A 21,525-nucleotide genomic window follows, 5' to 3' on the forward strand; every position below is an offset into this window, starting at 1 on the left:
GATGCACAACTTGAGCAGATCAAACCCTCCACTATCAAGATCCCTGACGCTTCCAAAAGGAACTATTGACCACAACGAGTCCACTACCTATCAGCTCATTTTGTAAGAACAATACATGTGCTTTTGGAGACATAATCCTAATGGAAACTTGCTCTACACCCACGATCAGATTAATTTTTAAAATCTTAGCGACCATGGAGGACTCCGACGGGTCCTTGAGAAATGCCATTAGAAAACTACCTGAGAATAGTTTCCTTCCATATGTAGCAATAAACCTGAACTAAAACCTCACATACTTGAACCACATATACCTTGATTCCTTGCACTGCAACCACAAGGCCAGACAATTCGACATCCACAGAACGGCTGGAACGAATGCACACATTTCCAGATCCTTGCATAACGAAATAAGATGAACCTCCGAATGACAACTAGTCACTTTATTTCAAGGAAACTCCAGTTCTTAGATGGAGACCTCCGAACCCCAAGGCTTACCTGACCAATAATCATTTTAAACACCAAATGATTCATTAGAAAAAGTAGTAGTATTCATGGAGGAAAGAATGAAAAATAAAGAACATAATAGATAAAAATAAGCTCATAAGACTATGTACCACCATTCCTTGAAGGCATCGCTCCTAAATCTTATGACATCAGTCCTTTCCTGTCTTTCGTCAATACCGTGCTTACTAATCGTAAGGGACAATCGGCCCCTCCCTGCCTCATCTGTAACATCTTGATCCTCGACACACTCCATCGTGGGCCTTCCCATATTTCTCACACTTTGAGAACATCGGGCTTCTTGATAATGGGTTGGAAACCTTGATTCGTTTGTTGCCGGCTGAGTAGGGATATTAAAAAGTCTCGTGGGATCCCAATCTTGTGGGGTCACCGTCCCTTATGGGGGTATTTGCTGAAAAAAATTAGGGGACCGTAGCGGGGGCGAAGGCAAGGTTAACCCATGTTTTAATTTTGGGGGTGGGGGCGGGGGCTTTCAGTCCCATCCAGAAACCCCCATGGGGGCCTCATTAAAAAGTTATATATATATATATATATATATATATATATATATATATATATATATATATATATATATATATATATATAATAATAAATAGTAGAATGATTTTTACGTACCAAAATTCAACAAATAACATGTTTTTAAGTTGTTTGTAACATGTAAAATTATGCTATAAATAACTATTTATTAGCCAAAATATAGTTTCTTTTTAACCCAACCAAGAACTTTTTAGCCCAAATAAGGTAGCCCAAAATCAAGCGGGAGCGGGGGAACGGGGGCGGGGACGGGGGTAAGAAGGGGAATTCGTGGGAAGGGGCAGGATTTGTAATCTCTGTCCTGTTTTCCCCCGTTGACATCCCTACGGCTGAATAGGGACCTAGTCCTGAAGTTGCTTTCCCATCTCTTCCTTGATTCTCGATCCTACTTCTAGAGTCACACTCTTGGTCTCCACCGAAAACCTATGCTCCTACCGGAATCGGGTCGTAAATTCATTTTATGCCATTGTTTTCATTTCAACAACCGAAATAGATTGTGCTATCAAACCCAACAACTCTTTGTTACACAAAGCAAAAAGTCTAAAGCAAACTGAACCCTTGCTTCTATGGGGCAGAGACTGGTGTGGAAGGCAACATGCATTTATTCAATCCAACGCACGTTAAGAACTATGACATTCCTTCCATATATGATGGAAGGCTGATAAATGACCATGTCGAGGCAAGTAGCATCACTACCCGATGACTGTTCCAATGTACTTAAGGATGCCAATTTGTTATCGATCATCTCATTTACTCCTTTCTTGATACTTTTAACCACAATTGGTACCACCTGGTACCACCTCAAACAATTCCCTCAATATTTCTGAATTAACCAACTCATGCAAGTCTGCATCACTTGAGCACGATCCATCATGATCGTAACGCACCAAACCACTCCCCACTTGCCTGATCATCACCATGTTGAAAACAGACATGAGATATGTAAAGAAAATCAATTCGCATCGCTAACCCATAATACATTTAACTACCTATTCCTCATAATCCCATGACCCCCTTTATACTCGTATGAGTTTTGTGCTTTCGATAGTACGAGACCATACTACCTTCCGCACCTACCCGTATTTGTCTCAAGGGATGCCACGAAGTTCCTGGATCACTAGTCCCAAAGCAACTAGGGTATGCATACACCATATACTTACTCTCTCGAGAGTAACTATCAATTCCTTACTTTTGCTGGCACTTTAACAATCACACACCCAACTCATAAAATCTTCACTAACTCTGTAGTTGCCTTGCGTATGCTAATCATACATAATGCCATATTCAATAGAATGTCGGATAATTGTTTCTACCCTAAGCCCACAACGAAACTAGGAACAATAGATAAGGATAAATCAAGCATTCTCATGCTATAAAATCCTAGTTATGTACAATAATGATGCATACACTAAACAACTACAGTAAAATGTCAGTTTCATATAGCATGTCAATAAACCCCCAAGGCTATCAGACATCATAAATCAGACAATTCTACCATGCAATTCCTAAAGATCCCTGACCGATGAATTGGCATGAAGTTCTAACATATCACCAATATACATATAACAAGTGTGAGTATCTTGGGAATAACTTTTCCTTGAGCTCCGACTGATTGAACACATCATATCCTCTCTTTTAGTTATTTTAGAAATTATCTACAAAAATTCTTTTTGTAAATCCGTAGTTTGAGTCTGGAATCACACGAGTGTTTAACCAAATACCTTTAACCATGGTTCTCATACCAACTTATAACGTATAAAAAGTCATAGTAAAATTTTCCATTTTTAAAAGGCATTTTCATAAAATTCATAAGTCACCAAAACATTGTTTTACAACCATATAAAAATCAAAGTAATAAAATCAAAGCATATATCAAAACATGAAACTATTGGATGGTGTGTACAATCATTCCTTCTCCTTCCCTGGGTCATCTAAGGTACTTGAAACATTAAAATCCACAACTCTAAGCCAAAGATTAGTGAGTTCCCCAAAAATACCCCATACAATAATACATATACAATGCATGCACACATGAGCTTTCAGTCTGCCTGGACCACCTTGCGAGGCCTACATGATGCCTGTATTGCTCTCCCGAGCCTACAGTCTAACTGGACTACCTTGTAAGGCCTACAATATAGTTGCACCGCTCCGTTGGGCCTACAGTCTGAATGGACCGCCTCGCAAGCCCTACAATACACCTTGAATGCCCATGTATCTTGGCTTACAACACAAAGCAGGATTGCCTTAACCCTACCATAATATGTCGACATATGCAAACAAACAAACAAACAAACAGACAATACCATTTCCTTAAGTATCATTTTGCAATGTCCCACACCATGCTTCCGCTAAAACGCACTCCTCCACTAGTGTCCATCATTGTGTAATGTCTTGATTTTCCATGGTAACCGTTTTCCCTTTCCCTTTTCCTCTCCTACTACTTGCGACTTCCGTTTCGGCAACAAATTATACATTTGGTTGCGTGGGTGGTGGTTAGGTTGTTTCTGTTTAGAGATTTGGTATCAGAGATGAAGTACCACAAATATTTTGTTGGAAGTAGGGTGGGGAAGGAAATTACACCCGAGGTGAGGTGACGTTGAAATAAGTTTGTTGGTATAGTATTTGCGGCGAACTTTGAGTGTTTAATAGGTTAATAACTCTCGTATCCAGTGAATCCGATATGAGATGTTGTGTTTGGTTGTGGGTTTGAGTTTGGTGGAAGGGTGTTTGAATTTTGCTCCATTTTTTGGTTGAAAATGTTTTGAAGTTGTATAAAATATACAGAAGAAAAAGAATGGTGTGACGAAAAATGAGGGGATTAATAGGTATTTATATGTATTTTTTTTAAATCACTGTTTGATCCTAATGAGCATGAGGTCGTTTTGTATAAATACTCGTTAAACTACGTTGTCTCCTCAACACGTCTTAATATAACATGGCATGAGGGTGGTGTTTCAAAGCCTTTTAACGACGTTAAGAGCCGAATAGGACCCTCCACGTTGTGGAGGACCTATACCGAGAAGCGTAACAAATAAGATATTTTAGGAAGAATGAGGTTGCAAAAAAATGATATGAAAAAATTGATTCGTACTTAAATGCTAATACACATCCTAGAGGCCTAGAAGGTGTTTGGGTTTATTTTCAAATGAATTTTTGACTTTTATCTTTTTTTCAAAAAGTCAAAAAATTCAAAAAGATATTTGGGAAATAGAAAAATTATTTTCAAAGTAATTTTTTGCCAGAAAAAAAGGGTTTTTTAAAAGTCAGGAAATTGTAGATTTTTGTGACTTTTAGCTTTTTAAAAGGTAAATTACATTAAAAAGTTAATAAATACTTGCCAAACATTTTTTAAAAACAACTGATGGTCAAAATGAACTTTTACAAAAAAAACAAAAAAAAAAAAAACTTTTGAGTTTAAAAAGTAATTCCAAACACCTTTTCACCAAGTATGGTAGGAAGAATGAGGTTAGAAAAAATTGATATGAAAAAAATTGACTTGTGATTATCAGCTAATAACTTAATTCACATCTTAATAAGGTCGGTCGGTGTACCCTTTACCGCACACTACGGTAATTGATTTGACACTATAGTGTGCAGTGAACACAACTCTGCCCCCCCCCCCCCCCCCCCCCCCCCCCTACCGCACTCGAGATTCTTACCGCGGGAGGTGATCTTACCACGTGTGATTTCGACTGTTTGAACATTTGACCGTTGACAACGGTCATATTTTCAACTCTTTTATTATTATTATTATTATTAATCATTTCAACTATAAATTAAGATCATATATCACACACAACACTCTCAATCGTACTAGTTTTCAAACCTATTTCTTAAAAAAAAAAAGTCCAAACAATCCTCAATTTACCGCTCGGGGCAAATCACGTTCAAATGTTCAACCATTGGATATGTCAGTATATCGACCCCAACTTGATCCATCTATGATTTTGCTCTGACCCCAACCCTGGCCCCAACAAGTTTACTATTACCCCATGCAACCTCTAAGCCCAAACATGTTTTAAAAATTTTCCCTTCTTCCCGAATGTTGAATTTGTTCGGGAAACACAACTCGATCCCAAACCTGTAACCGAACCCGAACCCGAACCGGTAACCAAAAACAAACCCTACTAGTTTTGTTGAATTTGCTTTATCGTTGTAACTGTTTAATGAAATATTTTCCTTTTCTTAATTTTATAAATTCACTTCAACCAGTGCCTTCTCGTCTCGCCCTATCTCGGTATTTTTATTAAATTACATTCAGTTAAAAAAAGAAAAATAATAAAAATAAAAGTCTAAACAATGCTCGTTGAAGTTAGGGTTTCGTATCTTGAATCATCAACGAATCTGTACGATTCTATTCCCCTTCACCAAACTAAATTAATGTTTATGATCAAATCCAAGAACAAAATTCTGGTTGTTATCGCTGAACTTAACATGATTAAATTGGAATTATAAGGCTGCAGCTATAATAAGCTACTGCTATTTCTTGTCCTCATTTAACTCGAGCTTCGAAGCGAATTGTGAAATCCTCATACGAATTTCATATTGTATGATAATTGATAATTTACTCACCCAAAATCGCGATTGAATGACGATGGCTTCCTCTCTTTGTGCAATTCACCCTTTCTCGTCGTGTTCTTTTCGTGATCCGAGATTCCGCCAATCGGATTCGCGTCTTACAGCAACATATTTCACTCTTTCTTCTTCCTCCATTCCTAATTCTTCTTCTACTACTCTAAATGGTCGATCTAGCCTCGATTTCTCCATCCAAAAGTTAAATCCTAATGTGGGTCCTCGGAGAATAAGGACAGCTGTAGCTGCTGGACCTATGTTCTTCCCGGAGAATCCCCTCGTCGGGGATATTTTCGCCATGGTTTTCTCCGGTTGCTTTGCACTATCTATACTTCGAATTTATGAAGAAACTGCAAGGAGAGGTGTTTTTGACCAGGTGGGTGCACTTCAATATCTCTGAATTTGCCTAATTTGTTATGTAGTGAATATATTGTTTATGCAGTTTTGTGAAATATAGGGAAACTAGGAAATTGAATTAGCTTAAAGAAAATGTTTTCTTTGTCAGGGCATTATTTATTTCAGTTCTTGAGTTCTGCTCTACCTGTGGTGGACAGAGGGCGCCATTTTGATCCTGAATGTCATACAATGTGTTACGTTTCATATCAACATCAATCCAAATTTTTTTGCCAAAAACGCCAACTACATTTCTACAAATACAGTAATGTTTGTTTATACATTGCAACAAAAATCCATTTTACATTTGAAAAATGATAGTTTTTGGCATGAAAAATCAAAATGTAGCTTTAAAAAAATCTGGCATAATAAACTTGTGTTCATTCAACTTTGATTATAGGAGAATCTTGAATGTCTTAAAGCTATTCATTTATAAAAATTAACCCTTTTTGAAGATATATTCTCTCTTATTCAGAAACTAAATAGGAAGCTTGTACATACAACGATTGGGCTGGCATTCATGTTATGCTGGCCTCTCTTCAGGTAATTTATACATGAGAAAGAAGGGCATTTTTGTCATTTTCTTCATAACGATGTAGTTCCTCTTAAACTTTTGCAGTTCAGGTCGTCAAGGGGCAGTTATAGCAGCTCTTATTCCTGGGGTCAACATAGTGAAAGTGCTTCTCATAGGACTTGGTATATGGAAAGATGAGGCAACTGTAAAATCTATGAGCAGATATGGAGACTACAGGTTTATTAAAAACTATTCTTTTTTCTCTCACCCCTTCATATTTTATATATTTTGAAAACTTATATCTAACAATTCAAGTATTGAATCAGAGAACTAATTAAGGGACCATTGTACTACGCTTCTACCATTGCTTTATCTTCTATAATCTACTGGAGAACATCCCCCATTGCAATTGCTGCAATTTGTAATCTTTGTGCTGGAGATGGTATTTGATTAATGACCCCTTTTGTGATATTAAAAATGCCATTTACAGATTTACTCATAATGCTATGAACATTATTTGAAAAAAAAAATCTTCAAATCCTTGATCCAGGTATGGCTGACATTGTTGGAAGGCGATTTGGAAAGAAAAAGATCCCTTATAACAAAGACAAATCTTTTGCAGGAAGCATTGCCATGGCAGCTTCCGGTTTCATCGTATCTCTTGGGTAATCTTTATGCACAAGGGCAAAATAGTCTTTTTTTTAATAATTCTAACAAAATGTTGGTGATAGGTACATGCATTATTTCTCCATGTTTGGCTACTTTGAAGAAAGTTGGGAAATGATATTGGGGTTCTTGATTGTTTCGATTGCTAGTGCATTGATAGAATCCCACCCTATCAGCACCAAATTTGATGACAATCTCATGGTGCCACTCACATCTTTCTTCCTGGGAACTTTAGTTTTCTGATATGGTTGACTTCACTTACCCTTTTATTAGATCTAGGACTAAACACAAGAAATATCAATCTACTTTCATTTAATTGTTTATTGTTTTGTAACATCCTACTTTCATTTTTTTTTCTGTTACAACCTTGTACTTTTGAATGCTTAAACAATAATCGTATATACAATTCAAAATTATGGTTGAAATGTTGGAAAACAAGTAATAATTATATATATTTTTTTACTTTCTTCAAGATAGTGCATGACAAGTAATAGATGATAACAGGAATCGGAGATAAAGAACACATTACCATGATTTTGGTTGACTGAAATATAGACAACCTATAACCGACATTGATAACCTTTGCATATAGAAAAAGACATACATTGGTATGTGATTTCCTACATATAAAATTAATGTCACCCCATAATGAAGAATAAAGAGTTGTGTACGACTAAAGGAAAAAAAAACATATACAAACAATACAAGTAAAAGTAAATACGTGCAAATGAAGCTGGACAATATTGTACGGACACAAGGCCAACAGATAGTAACAATAACAGTGAGCATATAATACTACTACTACTAACAATAAAATTGAAAGAGGGGACAATAGTAAGATAGTAAAAGGCACAAAAAAGTGGAAATGGAGCTAATACCTAGACTACTTTCTATTCTACTACCCTAATTTTCAGTTTCTACAACCTAATATCTATGTCATCCTCACCCATCTCTCTCTCTCTCTCTCTCTCTCTCTCTCTCTCTCTCTCTCTCTCTCTCTCTCGTGTGTGTGTGTGTGTGTGTGCAAATCTCTGGAAATCAAACGATATCTTCATGATTCCGGTTCCTTTGGTACACATCACCATGATTCTGGTCAAGTGTTGCAAAATTTCTGCTATTTCTTCTTATCTGCATGAGATGAGGGGCGATAATAAGGAAGAAGATGAAGATTGAGAAAACAATAATTACAACAAACGCCATGATCTCGCCATCAACAGCATAACGTCGATTATGTGAAAGAAGAGAACATGGAGTAATTGGAGCCATTGCGGGTGATAGGAAGACTTCATGGATTGTGTTGTCCATCTGTGTTTTCTTTTTTTGGTTTTCTTGAAATATCTAAGGCCTTTTTTGTCTTGATTTAAATTTTGGTGAAATATTTAATAATGTATGGACATACTCATTACGTGTGTTTCTTGGGAGTTGGGATACCAAATAAAATTGTCTTTTTGTTTCAATAATCAATTGGGGATGGCAACTCACTGTTGCTTTGTTAGTAGAGTCTTTGGATTGTTTTCATGCTAAAAGACATATATTAAAGAATATAGAATATCAACTTGATGATTAGACATGCCAAAATGGGTTTAAATGGTTATGGGTAAAAGGGTTTATAAACTATTCAATTTGGTTATGGCTAAATTCTTCGAATAAAAGATAGATCATTATTTTAATATTTATTGTGTACTGATTATTTATTAACTAAAAAAATGAAATAAAATTTGGCATGTCAATTCAATACTAAATGAGACGTGTTAGGAACTTGGGATATGAATGTTGTTGATTAAGAAGAGGCCTGCAAGAAAGATGAAGGTCATGGAAATAAGGATATCATGGTGTACAACTGTACATCTGATACAACTATGTTGGACTGATATGACACATCACATAAGGACGAGTTAAACCATCATCATTTGCAATAAAAATTCACATGAAATATGAACATTTTTTCAAATATAGTATATTAGCAATTCAATCCAATCCAATTTTTTTATAAAAAAAAATTATTTCTCTCTTTCATCTATACAACTCAAACCAATACAATTTTCTATATCCGTTAGCAATCTAATCCAAACCAATTTTTAATAAACAAAAATATATCGATATTGATCTTATTTCGTAGAAAAAAAGAAATCATGTATTAATATATAATTTATTTTATTTTTTATTAGAATAAAATATGATTATTTATGAAATTAATTTTTAATCTTAAATATTAATGTAACATCATCTTTTGATGATGGACACGTAGCTAGAAACATGGGTCATTAGATGGACTAGCTGGGTTGTTGTGGTGAACGGATCATTGTAGTTTTTTTAATTTTTAATTTTTTTCAAATTAAATAATCAGTGAATCGTTCGTATATAACCCCGATGGGGATAGTCTAACACATCAACAATAACTTTTATATATATATATATATATATATATATATATATATATATATATATATATATATATATATATATATATATATATATATATAGAGAGAGAGAGAGAGAGAGAGAGAGAGAGAGAGAGAGAGAGAGGAAAGTATCCGTACAATTTTTCTTAAGCTAATGAAAAAAAATACATGTTCACATTTAACAAATTTAATGAATTTAATAATATGATATAATGTATAGTTATGTTATTAAACATAAAAGAAAATAGAGAAAATTTTTGACGAAGCCATAAAAGGAAAAGTATTGACAATTAGTTAATTATATAATCATTTGAAATTAAAATAATTATAAGGAGATAAGAGGAAAGATGGATATATGGCAATAAAATAATATAATAAATTAATTAAAGTATTGTTGTTCCTCTTGCAATATCTTTTTACAACGGGTGTGCTGCTCTTAGTTCTCATGAGTGACATGATCTTATCTTAAATAATAGAGTGAAGGTTTAAAATCAGATAATTAAATAGTATGAATAGTTATCATTCTTTACTTTTAGTTTGTGGTGTTGCATTTGTTTCTTTGGTTATATATGTTTTCGTTGGAGTAAATTACACGAATAGTCTTTATGGTTTAGGACAATTTTTGTATTTGGCTCTTAACTTATTTTTTTTAACTTCGACAGTTTCTACTGTTTGTTTTTATTACGTGTTTGGTCTTTGTTTTACCTAAAAAGATTATTATGTCCTTATTAACTTCTTTTTTTTAATTAATTTTATTATTTATGTATTTATTTTAATTTATTATTTAAATTATTAAAAAAAAATGTCATGGGACCACACCCTCCTCTCCCCTTCTAAACTTGATATCTCTCTCTTATAACTCAACCCTAAATCATTGGAGTGGCTTGGAAGATTATAGTCACTAGAAACAATGTCGGATACCTCCACATCCGCTGGAAATCATCATAGTCGCCTAGATTCTCCCTCATCAACGACCTCTCGCCATCGCCTTCCAACATATACTTCATCATCTCGTTTCCCCCTGCACCCAACCTCACCATCTTCCCCATCACATTCTTCCTCCGGCGATCAACAGTCAATGGTTCTCCATTCCTGACATCTTCTTATTTTCGTTCTTATAAGTCATTTGTAAGTTCAAGATGCATCTAGAGTTTTGATCGAAAAAGGGTTTTGATACCCATTTATGATTCTTGTAAACCAACTGTAACATGAAGTCTCGTGCGTCTGGTTCTTTAGAACAACTCGTAAACTACGATCTAGAGTTTTGATCTCACACTTTTATATGGTCTAGAAATCGTTCGCTGCAATTGAATCAGAATGAGGAAAGGAAGACTGATATCTTAATGTCTTTTTTTTCTGCATCTTGATGTCGAAAGGGAAAACAACAAAGCTACAACCTTCATATGTAAAATCTAATCTGACATGGTTCCCTCTTCTCCCTTCCTGTAGTTCCAACTTCTCATTTTCCTTCATTTCATCAGAGCCACCACCATGATTTTATGGAAATAGGTTACATGATTGTTCTTGATTTTGGTTTAATTTGGTGTTGATTACAGGTTTTGATTTTGATTTTGATTTTGATGAATCATGTTTGTTCTTAATTTTGGATTTGTTTTCAAGAATATGACCATGGCTGTTGGTGGCTAGTGGTGGATGGCAATTGTTTTAGTCAGGAAGGATGAGGAGGCTGTGATTGTTACCTATTGGTTATTTTAGGTGTTGTTTGTTTTTTCGAAGCGAAAATGTCTGAAATCTGCGGACCACCTCTGCAACCCTCTTTAGCAGAAGAGGTGGAACAAACGGCTGCAACATTTAAAAAAAAAGTTTGTTTGTTTTTTAACGTCTGCAGACTGCTACAGTAAGTTAAAGTAAGACGTGAAGAGGTTTGAAGCAGCTGGTTTAGTGTTGCGCCACACAATACACATGCAGCAATTTTTAAGTTAGAAGTCTTTTGAAAAACAAACAACTGTGAAGGGCCAATTGCTGTGCGGCGCAGCAATAAGAGGCCATAAAAGGTTTTTAGAGAAAAAACAAACAACACTTTAGTGATGGTGACATAAATGGTGGTAGTTTACTTCAGTGGCATACTCCGACAAAAAAGAACTGGATGGAAGACTGAGTTTTAGATTAATAATAAATAATAAATATACAATATAAATTAAAACAAATATATAAATAATAAAACTGATAAGGGCATAATAGTCTTTTTAGATAAGACAATGATCAAACGCACAACAATAACAAACAATATGGATCTTTCGAATTAAAAAAATAAGTTAGAGACCAAACGTGCAAACTAGCCCAAACCACAGGGACTATTCGTTAAATGTACTCTTTTCATTGTTTGAGAATCTAGTATTATTTAGGGCTTACTTTCAACTTCGTTGTTTTTCTATGTGCTTATTTGTTATTTTTTTTTTATGTTCGGAGTAATCTATAATTAATAGAAATAGAAATCTCTTTGCTTTAACGGTTCCTTACATCTTACCTCATATTTACCTTGTAGGACTTGGATATAGCTTTTTGGTTAAAATTAACTAAAAGGTAGTTTTTCATTACCTCGTGATATAAAAATTGAAATGTTATAAATACATACGAGAGTCTTTATGATCTCAAAAGATGTGGAGGATGGTAATGATATAGTCTACATCATCAAAAGACTAATACAATTTTATTACAAACATCTAACCAATCATCATTTTTTGCCTTTTAAAACAAACTATAATTTGATGTTACAGAATAATATTACAATCATATTATTAAAGATTAACAGTAAAACATATACGACGGTTTGGCCGAGTGGTCTAAGGCGCCAGATTTAGGCTCTGGTCCGAAAGGGCGTGGGTTCAAATCCCACAGCCGTCAATCTTTTTATTTTTGTATCTATCCATTCCAAATCAAATGCACTTCAGTCAAACATTAAATAAGAACTTCCATAGTTCCACAGATTTACAACACCAACCAAATCCACACTTTTATTCTCTATCAAATCCGAAGCATCTTGTTAGACTTAAAACGAGCCTCAATGAACAATAAATGAAGTTCATGCAAGCTTTATTCCAACAATATCATCCCTGAGATCCACTGAATACTCTGTACAACTTCCAACAGTAATCATGGTAAGCAAACACCAATTTAAATTCAATCAAACTGCTCCCAATCCTTTGTTATTTTCGTTGAAGTTTGATGAAAATGGCTTCCAATTCCTGACTCAAAAGTTTCCCATTTCTCTGTTATTGTAACAGCTGCAACCCTTTTGTCTGAATGGTTTTTACTCTTGATCAACTTTAGACTATCAAGAATGTCCACAAACCCCTGAACACGACGAACCTATCAAAAACATCACAAAAAAATTCTTAAAAAAATCCAACTTTCAACATCAATTGTAATTCGTTTGACTTGTTTAAAGTCAACCTCGATTCTCCTCTGTGTTTTTGCTTCTCCTTCGGCCTCAATCCCATCCAGTTTAAGCAATTCCTTCATAAGTAACTCCGTCAAAACGTCAACTTCCTTCTTCACAATCTTGATCCCATTTTTAGCTGATGTTTCCAATCCTGCAACCTACATACAAGCACACACAAATATTCTGAAAACATTTCCACTTTTACCCCTGTTACATACATTTATTTACAGTTTTACCTTGTCTGAGAGCTTATCCACCTCACTTCTAACTTTCATGACTGCATCATATGCTTGTAAATTACCATGATTCTTGTTTTTGTCAACAAGTTTTCTCTCTTTGCTTGCAGGATCCTCTAACAAGATTACCTTTGACATGTCTTTTACACCAGCCATGTCTAGATGTTCATCATCCCCCTTCTCTTTCCCTCTAAACAATAGTCTTTGATCTTTGGCTTCTAGATTCGTCTCACGTGCAAGAATCTTTTTGAGATCACCTTCAATATAATCATATATTAGGATACAATATAATTATTCAAAGATCATTTCAACAATTAAACCATATGTATCAGAATCTGAACTTTAGATCATGTGATCTATGTTTCTGGACTCTGAGGGGACCCAATACTAACTCACTTTGACTATAAACAAGTCAAGGAAAACAACAGAACAATAAAACCAATAATGAATGTGTTTGTGGATCAAGCAAGTTGCAAACTAATACAAAACAGAACGAATAATGATCTTGAAAGTCAAACAGTCAACATAATCACTACGTTATAACATGTAGCATAATCAAGATTCATAGGCTTAGTAAGATATAGAAAAGTCAACTCAACATCAAACCAAAACATGGGAAAAGAGCTAAATGAACAATGATCAAAAATCAACATCAATAACCCAAATTCAAGATTTTTTTAAAGATCACGTTTTTAATTAAAAAATAACATGAAAGATTAGCAACCCTGATTCAAGATTACTTAAAGATGACATCGTTGAACCAAACAAATGAGTGAAGAAGAAAGAAAGCAGAGGGTTACCAAAAGTTGAGTGAGAGGGTAAGGATATATGATGATGATAAGATTCATGAGAGACTTTGAATTTGATGATTGGGGCAGCGACACAGCCAGGATCCGACCCGACAACTCTCTTCTGTACAAGCATACCTCCAGGTCTTACTTCCCAATCAATGGCGACTTCAATCTCTTGACTTGCTTTCTGTTTACTCCTTTTTGAGGTTTTCATCATACTTTTCAGGATTGACCACCAAAAAGACAATGAAGAAATTAAGAGAAAAAGGTGGGAAGTAAAGAGTGTAAAGTGTAAAGTGAATGTTTGAAATTGTTTGTTGAGGAAAGTGGATTGGAGATGAGAGGCAGAGGAAAGCGACATTCCACCCGCGGGTTATTGGTTGATCAGCGGTTGGTGGTCGGTTCTTTCATAAACAAATTTGTACCTTTTTTTTTTTTTTTTTTTTTTTTTTACGTGAATGACTTGTTTGTGTGAAAAAAAAAGTTACGTTTTTATCAAATTATGTAATGAACTGGAAATTGTATTAATTTATTAGGTCGTGTTTTAATTTATTATCAAATATTTATCTATTTATGAGTACCTAAATTGATAAGAAAAATTCTTTTTTGTTTTGTTGTGAAAATAAAATAAAAGTTAAAACATGACGGTGTCAATTAATAAGAAACTAGCATTTTTCTTGTTACCTAGAAGTTTAATTTCGACGATTACATTGATAAAAGTTAAATATTATGTCATTTGTTTGTAGATAAATATATGATGTCGGTATTACTGACTAACTTCAATATATACCGTCAAATAAAAACATTTTCTATGCGACCAAATTCATATGTAGGAAACATACATAAAAATAAGTGACACAACTCATTCATAGGAAATACATAAAAAAAGGCAGTAAAACATTAAAAAATTTATGTTAAAACGTAGATGAACTCGAATTTATATCGACATATGCATAAAAAAATAAGTTAGCTTTCTCTCAAATAGTTCTAAATTTATGTGAAAATGTTTACCGGCACATACATAAAAATAAACATTTAAAAGATTAGTTTTTTTAAGTTAATGAACAAAACTTATTAAAGAAAATCAAATTATATATACTACGTAGATAACATGAAAGTTTATAAAATAGAGAGGTAAAATAAAGTTCAAAATCTAAAAAACCAAAATGACATTCAAAAAAATAATTGGGTGGAAAGTGAAACTTTACAAAATATTTTAAAAATAGGAAATCAAGTGAAGTTTTAAGTTTTTATAATTTTGAAATTATTTGTTTATAAAGTTGGGATATGTGGATATCATGTTAAGAACACCATGAAATAAGAATACAATTACAAACAAAATCACCAAACCATCTTAGCCTCTTAGGTAATCTTTCATTTAAAAATTTGAAGTTGTTTCCATTTTGCTAAAGTCTATTTTATGCCCATATCAAAATCAAAACACCATTTTGTCTAACAAACCCTTCTCCCCCCCCCCCCCCCCCCCCCCCCCCCCCCCCCCCAAAAAAAAAAAAAAAAAAAAAAAAAACCTTAGACTCGACTAATTATTATACGATCAATAAGTGATGTTTCATCTTTGTATGTAATTGTTTGAGTGATTATGTATCTTCTCAACTCATCATTACGAATAATAAATGATATTGGCATATTGCATTCATGACACAATTGAAGGAATAATATATGATAAAATAAAATAAAATATTTTACTAGAATATCACGTAAGAGTGCTCTTAATTAAAGTAAATCGTAAAAAGTGTTAATTCATAATATTTTAAGACGATGGCTACCGATCAAATAAAATAAATTGTTTGTAATAGTTTGGCTGCTGGTTAAGTAATGTTAATCTATTGTGATTATAGAATTGTAAACATTCAAGGTCCCGTAGCTCAGTTGGTTAGAGCGTTGGTCTTATGAGCCGAAGGTCGCGGGTTCGAGCCCCGCCGGGACCAATTATTATCTTCATGTTTTTCGATTCATAAGCTTTTTAACAAGAACTTGCAATTTCGATTCATTTATATAAGTTGATCTGGGTTATGTTTTACTTATATGTGTTCCCTCATTAATACATTCAAGTATTTTGTGTATTGTTGTTTGTGTAAACATGTGATTTGGGTGACACACCAAATCTGGCTTTAACATTGTGGTATTTATTTGGAAGGGAGATATTTAAGTTGGAACTTAAATAGGTTAAGAATGGAGAACGTAATGAAGCGAAAGGGATAGGTGAAATTTTCACTTAGGTTTTTGATTCATTCACTTAGGTGATTTGGTTTTGATTTCTCTTACATGATTATCCCTTTTTAATTAAAATAAAGGTATAAAAGTCAAACCACATTGTTTTTAATTGGACGAATCAAAAACTTAAATGGAAATATCACCTTTTATGCCAAATACCGCCCTAAATAGTTTTGTTTTATTATGCTAACCGATTTAAGTATGTCTTAGTTATTTCAATTTTCCGAATTTCATGGTGTTGAAATTAAGTTAGATTAAAAATATATTGAATAAAAAGTTAAATATTCAAACAATAAAACCAACCAAAGGGTTAGGGAAGTTACTAAAATGTCTTAAAAATCCAAGACTTTGAAAATCAACAAAGAAAAACATTTTGGTAGTCAAAACTCAAAGAAGAAAAAAGAAATAAAAAGTTATTGTTAAAAAACACTCACAAATACTGAACATACACATTTTTACATGACATATTCAACCTGCCATTAAGCAGCCAAAAGAAAGCACTATGATTGGTTTGTTGATAATAGCATCGTACCTATATCTATTATGTCTATTAAGGCTGAAGCGTGTGGGTGCGGTCCCAGACCGCAATTTGTGCCACGTCGACCAAGAACACCGCCCCCAGACCGCGGTCTGGTGCGGTCTTGGCCGCACTGCGGTCCTTAAGTGCCGCGTTTTCTAATTGATTGAGGGGAAAAAGGGAGGATTGACCGGTTGTTGGGTATTATATATATATATATATATATATATATATATATATATATATATATATATATATATATATATATATATACTTTTTTTTTGCTTTTTCTTTTTTATATATACATATCTAACTTCATTTTTTTCACAACACAATCTCTTCTCTTTCTCAAAAAAAATTTTAAAAATCAAAACTCTCTCAAAAATGTCATCTTCTGAAGAATTTCAGACTATTTTTGATACCGTTATTGCGAGTGTTCAAATGGCGGAACAAACATACAACGTTGTATGTAACAACGCAGCTGCAAGTTCTCAACAGAGTAGGGATGTCAACGGGGGCAAACGGGACGGTGAGTGCATCCCCCTCCCCCGCTCCCGAAATTTTCCCGTTCTCCTGTCCCCGCCCCCACCCCTGAAATAGCCCTCCAACCCCGGTTTCACTCCCTTACAAAAATGCACGGCCGCACTTCGTCAGTTAGCATATGACATTCTGCCTAATGCGTTTGACGAAAGTTTTAGGATGTCTGCTAGGATCGCACGAGATAGTCTCCATTTTTTCTGCAAAATTGTGATTCAGTTTTATGGACCAAAATATTTAAGTAAGCCTACACGTAATGACATCCTGCAACTGCAAGCTCATCATGCTAGTGTGTATGGGTTTCCTGGAATGCTAGGGAGCTTAGATTGTCTCCATTGGGCATGGGAAAATTGCCCTACTGCATATCATGGGCAATTTACCCGAGGTGATCATGGTCACCCAACAGTCATACTTGAAGCAGTTGCATCACAAAATATGTGGATTTGACATGCTTTTCTTGGTTCTTTTGGTTCGATTAACGACATCAACGTTCTTAATCGTTCACCAATATTTAACAACATATACGATGGATCCGCACCAGATTCTTCTTTTCAAGGGCGTGGAACGCCATATAAGTATGGTTATTATCTGGTCGATGGAATTTATCCTGAGTATGTTGTGTTTGTTAAATCATTTACAACTCCACATGGTTCTAGACGAAAGAAATTCAAAAGAGCTCAAGAAAGAGCTAGGAAGGATGTTGAGCGTGTTTTTGGAGCTCTGAAGAAACGGTGGTTCATATTGAAAAAACCAGCAACTTATTTAGGCGAGGAAAAACTTCAAGAAATCATGTATACATGTCTTATATTGCATAACATGATTATTGAAGACGAAGGAAGAGCGATATGTGTGTTTGACGAGGAAGAAACCATACCAAAGACACAACCAATAAAAATTGGTGGCGAAGAGTATATAAACAGGAGAGCAGAGATACGTTGTACTGAAACATTTCACAATTTTTGCAATTACTTGGTGGAACACAATTACGGGGTTCAAAACATTAACCTTAATTTGGATCCACCGGATGACCCCAAAGACGAGTTCTCGGAGAACGACTTTATGTAGTTTGCTTTAGTTATTTTATTTGTGTTTTTTAAGTTTCTAGGATTATTTAAATGTCATGTGCGTGGTTTTCGTGTTTTTTTTTTTTTTTGGTGATGCAATGTAATGTTTTTTTTAATTTTCAAGTAATGAAAAATTATGTTTTTTTATTAAAACAGAAGTTTTATTAAATTAAAATAGTTAAAAAAAAAAGTTTTATTAAATTAAAATGGTTAAAAAAAAATGTGTGGCACCACTACCTTGGTGTGGCAAGAAACCACATTTGAGTGGTAAAAAATGACATGGCCCTTATGTGGCAGGGGAGGAAGTGCAGTTTCGGTGGTACCATACACTCCAGCCTAAAGCATTGTACTAATATCTCAAATACTCTTAATACATTATTCCATTGATCTATTCCCAAATTCCAGATCTCATGATGCTTCTTGATAGATTCCACGTACCAAAAGCTATAAAATAAACATTGTAAAAGTTTCATATTCACAATAAGAATTCAGTCATTCACGCCAACTTTTGAGAAGGTAAAATGTAAATATAAGAAGGGAACCACTCAATTCCCTTGGAATTATTCCATCGACCAATATAGATAGTTGCATCAATCTCCGAACATATACTTTCAATATATGATTGGCCCATCTTTTTTATACAGCTGATAGAAGAACTTCAAGGCTACAGTAATCAATCACTTAAAAGATTTGCAAGGGTAAAATGGTCATTTAAAAAAGAATTAAAAAATCAAAGCTCCTCATGTTTTGGTCCAAATAAGTAAGGGAAAATGACTCTTGAGGGTAATTAACTTTTGCGTTTGTACTCATTTGGTCCTTTTTCTTTTTCTTGTATTCAATATACCATCGAACTTGTTGTTGGTGTTTGCCATAGCCCTTTTGACCGGCTTTTGACCTGTGATAGCCGGTCAAAGGGTTATGGTGAACACAAACAACAAGTTCGATGGTATATTGAGTACAAAAAAAAAGGAAAGGGGCCAAATGAGAACAAACGCAACAGTTGGTTACCCTCCTGATTCATTTTCCCTTTACTCATTTACAACAAATCCCACATCATCTCCTACTGATATTAATGACTTTATGAGATTCATTATTGCTTATCTTCAAAACATAACCTACGAAAGGACATTATTCATATATGTACAACTTTGTAATGCACTTGAATATTTATTAGGGGAATCTTGACTAAGCAGGCGCATTTCATGACTATATTTACATTTGCAATCAAATGATTTATCGTATCATGGATTCTAGACAAGTCTACAAACGAGTGGAATCACAAGTGCTGTGATTTTTGAGTTTACTTAGCTTTAAGATCGAACTCATGGGATAAGATACAACATCAATATGTACAATATCATGCTGCTTTTGTAGACACATCACCATAATATTGTACATATTGATGTTGTATCTTATCCCATGAGTTCGATCTTAAAGCTAACAAACTCAAAAATCACAGCACTTGTGAATCCACTCTTTTGTAGACTTGTCTAGAATCCATGATACGATAAATCATTTGATTGGAAATGTAAATGTAGTCATGAAATACGTCTGCTTAGTCAAGATTCCCCTAATAAATATTCAAGTGCATTACAAAGTTGTACATATATGAATAATGTCCTTTCGTAGGTTATGTTTTGAAGATAAGCAATAATGAATCTCATAAAGTCATTAATATCAGTAGGAGATGATGTGAGATTTGTTGTAAATGAGTAAAGGGAAAATGAATCAGGAGGGTAACCAACTGTTGCGTTTGTTCTCATTTGGTCCCTTTCCTTTTTTTTTTTTGTACTCAATATACCATCGAACTTGTTGTTTGTGTTCACCATAACCCTTTGACCGGCTATCATAGGTCAAAAGCCGGTCAAAAGGGCTATGGTAAACACCAACAACAAGTTCGATGGTATATTGAATACAAAAAAAAGAAAAGGGACCAACTGAGTACAAACGCAAAAGTTAATTACCCTCAAGAGTCATTTTCCCAATAAGTAATTTTAAAAAGGTATGCTTTTCATCAAACAACATAAGTTCAAAAACTTGTATAAAGTTTAATTCATTAGAACCGGAAATTAATTCACAAATTTTGGCTCCTGAAAAAAGCTTCAATCGATTAATTTAATTCGCATAAAAATTAATTTTTTTTTCTAAGCACATATAAAGGGAAACTTACATGTAGGAGCACCAATAAAGCAGACTTTGTGTAAAGGGCTTACGACCTTACCTTGTAGCTTCCAATAAAACTTCGATCATCACACTATAAAACCACTAATTTTGAGCAATGAAAATGAAGGGGAAATTAAAAACAAAAATGCTATTACCTACACTATATTCCATTGCAAACATTTAATGCGTTAATTATGATTTGGATTGGTCAGCTTTAACATCAAAGGCTAAATTAGGCACGACGTTTTGTTTGTTACAAATTTTGATCATTTATTGGAAGATTCACTTAAAAACACAAGGTGAATGGAACTGTAAAAGAAGAAAAACAACATTTCACATCTAATGGGATGACCCTATTTAGATCTCATTAGCTTACCCAGTGAAACTTACCAATAACATAAACCACACAAGTTTGGCATGCAATTTTCTGTCTAATTACCAACCCACCCTCCTTCATGGATTTACAAATGCTGTCCCAAGCAATCTAGGTGGTGCCTATGCTCACCATTGGAATCCTATAATAAATTAGCCATAACATTTTTCATCTTAGAAATCCGGTCGTACTTTAATGCTTTTATTTCATCATTTTGTTTTATTTTGATTGTATCTACATACCCGTTTTCTATTTGGGTTGCTAACTCAGCGTAGAGGACTCGACTTTTAAGTGCGGCTAGGATCTTTTACACATTAGATGAAGCGAGGGATTCATCCACACCATTGGTAAAGACTCGTTTTCTTTTTGGTAGACTGATAAAAATCACTAATTAATAAATTGTGTTTGTAAGATCAACCTCAACTCGTGGATCTTTGATTCTTTTAGACAAGTTATTAAAGGGGAAGGTTTTCCTTAGGGATACCCCCCCCCCCCCCCCAGAAGCTTGTTCCGCATAGTCCCGTGATCCACAAACGGACGCATGAGACTACACCTTCCTAGCCGCGTACAACCTATGTGTGGGAGACCGTAACATCAGTCACT

The 21,525-nt window shown here is 34.3% G+C and overlaps 3 protein-coding genes, 2 non-coding genes and 1 pseudogene across 5 annotated transcripts; 4 read left to right on the top strand and 2 right to left on the bottom strand.

Annotated features, from left to right (window-relative positions):
* Window positions 1-757, bottom strand: part of LOC122196049 (protein Ycf2-like) — a 40,671-nt pseudogene extending 39,914 nt beyond the window's left edge.
* A 4,604-nt stretch (window positions 758-5,361) lies between these two features.
* On the top strand, window positions 5,362-7,617 carry LOC111900633 (probable phytol kinase 3, chloroplastic). The gene is made up of 6 exons (XM_023896518.3): window positions 5,362-6,004; window positions 6,497-6,564; window positions 6,641-6,772; window positions 6,862-6,977; window positions 7,086-7,200; window positions 7,267-7,617. The coding sequence occupies exons 1-6, from the start codon at window positions 5,645-5,647 to the stop codon at window positions 7,442-7,444; spliced, it is 969 nt and encodes a 322-aa protein (XP_023752286.1). The 5' UTR covers window positions 5,362-5,644; the 3' UTR covers window positions 7,445-7,617.
* Window positions 7,618-12,252: 4,635 nt separating this feature from the next.
* On the bottom strand, window positions 12,253-14,405 carry LOC111900632 (BAG family molecular chaperone regulator 4). Its single transcript, XM_023896517.3, has 4 exons — window positions 14,043-14,405; window positions 13,243-13,499; window positions 13,018-13,164; window positions 12,253-12,933 (listed from the first exon to the last, which is right to left on the bottom strand). The coding sequence occupies exons 1-4, from the start codon at window positions 14,392-14,394 to the stop codon at window positions 12,745-12,747; spliced, it is 945 nt and encodes a 314-aa protein (XP_023752285.2). The 5' UTR covers window positions 14,395-14,405; the 3' UTR covers window positions 12,253-12,744.
* TRNAL-UAG (transfer RNA leucine (anticodon UAG)) lies at window positions 12,389-12,468 on the top strand. Its single transcript has one exon. It is a non-coding gene; the product is annotated as a tRNA-Leu (tRNA).
* Window positions 14,406-15,908: 1,503 nt separating the features above from the next.
* TRNAI-UAU (transfer RNA isoleucine (anticodon UAU)) lies at window positions 15,909-15,982 on the top strand. Its single transcript has one exon. It is a non-coding gene; the product is annotated as a tRNA-Ile (tRNA).
* A 1,187-nt stretch (window positions 15,983-17,169) lies between these two features.
* LOC111886905 (uncharacterized) lies at window positions 17,170-18,387 on the top strand. The gene is made up of 2 exons (XM_052767634.1): window positions 17,170-17,314; window positions 17,864-18,387. The coding sequence occupies exons 1-2, from the start codon at window positions 17,170-17,172 to the stop codon at window positions 18,385-18,387; spliced, it is 669 nt and encodes a 222-aa protein (XP_052623594.1).
* The last annotated feature ends 3,138 nt before the right edge of the window (window positions 18,388-21,525 follow it).

The sequence above is a fragment of the Lactuca sativa genome, chromosome 9 (assembly GCF_002870075.4).
Source record: "Lactuca sativa cultivar Salinas chromosome 9, Lsat_Salinas_v11, whole genome shotgun sequence".
Taxonomy (NCBI): domain Eukaryota; kingdom Viridiplantae; phylum Streptophyta; class Magnoliopsida; order Asterales; family Asteraceae; genus Lactuca; species Lactuca sativa.

Excerpts from the sequence above, each read along its gene's own strand:
- LOC111886905 (XM_052767634.1), top strand. The coding sequence starts at position 17,170 with ATGTCATCTTCTGAAGAATTTCAGACTATTTTTGATACCGTTATTGCG. Across the intron at positions 17,315-17,863 it reads CAACGGGGGCAAACGGGACG|ATTCTTCTTTTCAAGGGCGT; the intron begins GTGAGTGCATCC and ends GATCCGCACCAG.
- LOC111900632 (XM_023896517.3), bottom strand. The coding sequence starts at position 14,394 with ATGTCGCTTTCCTCTGCCTCTCATCTCCAATCCACTTTCCTCAACAAA. Across the intron at positions 13,165-13,242 it reads TGGATAAGCTCTCAGACAAG|GTTGCAGGATTGGAAACATC; the intron begins GTAAAACTGTAA and ends GCTTGTATGTAG. Across the intron at positions 12,934-13,017 it reads AAACACAGAGGAGAATCGAG|GTTCGTCGTGTTCAGGGGTT; the intron begins GTTGACTTTAAA and ends TGTTTTTGATAG.
- LOC111900633 (XM_023896518.3), top strand. The coding sequence starts at position 5,645 with ATGACGATGGCTTCCTCTCTTTGTGCAATTCACCCTTTCTCGTCGTGT. Across the intron at positions 6,978-7,085 it reads TAATCTTTGTGCTGGAGATG|GTATGGCTGACATTGTTGGA; the intron begins GTATTTGATTAA and ends TCCTTGATCCAG. Across the intron at positions 7,201-7,266 it reads GGTTTCATCGTATCTCTTGG|GTACATGCATTATTTCTCCA; the intron begins GTAATCTTTATG and ends TGTTGGTGATAG.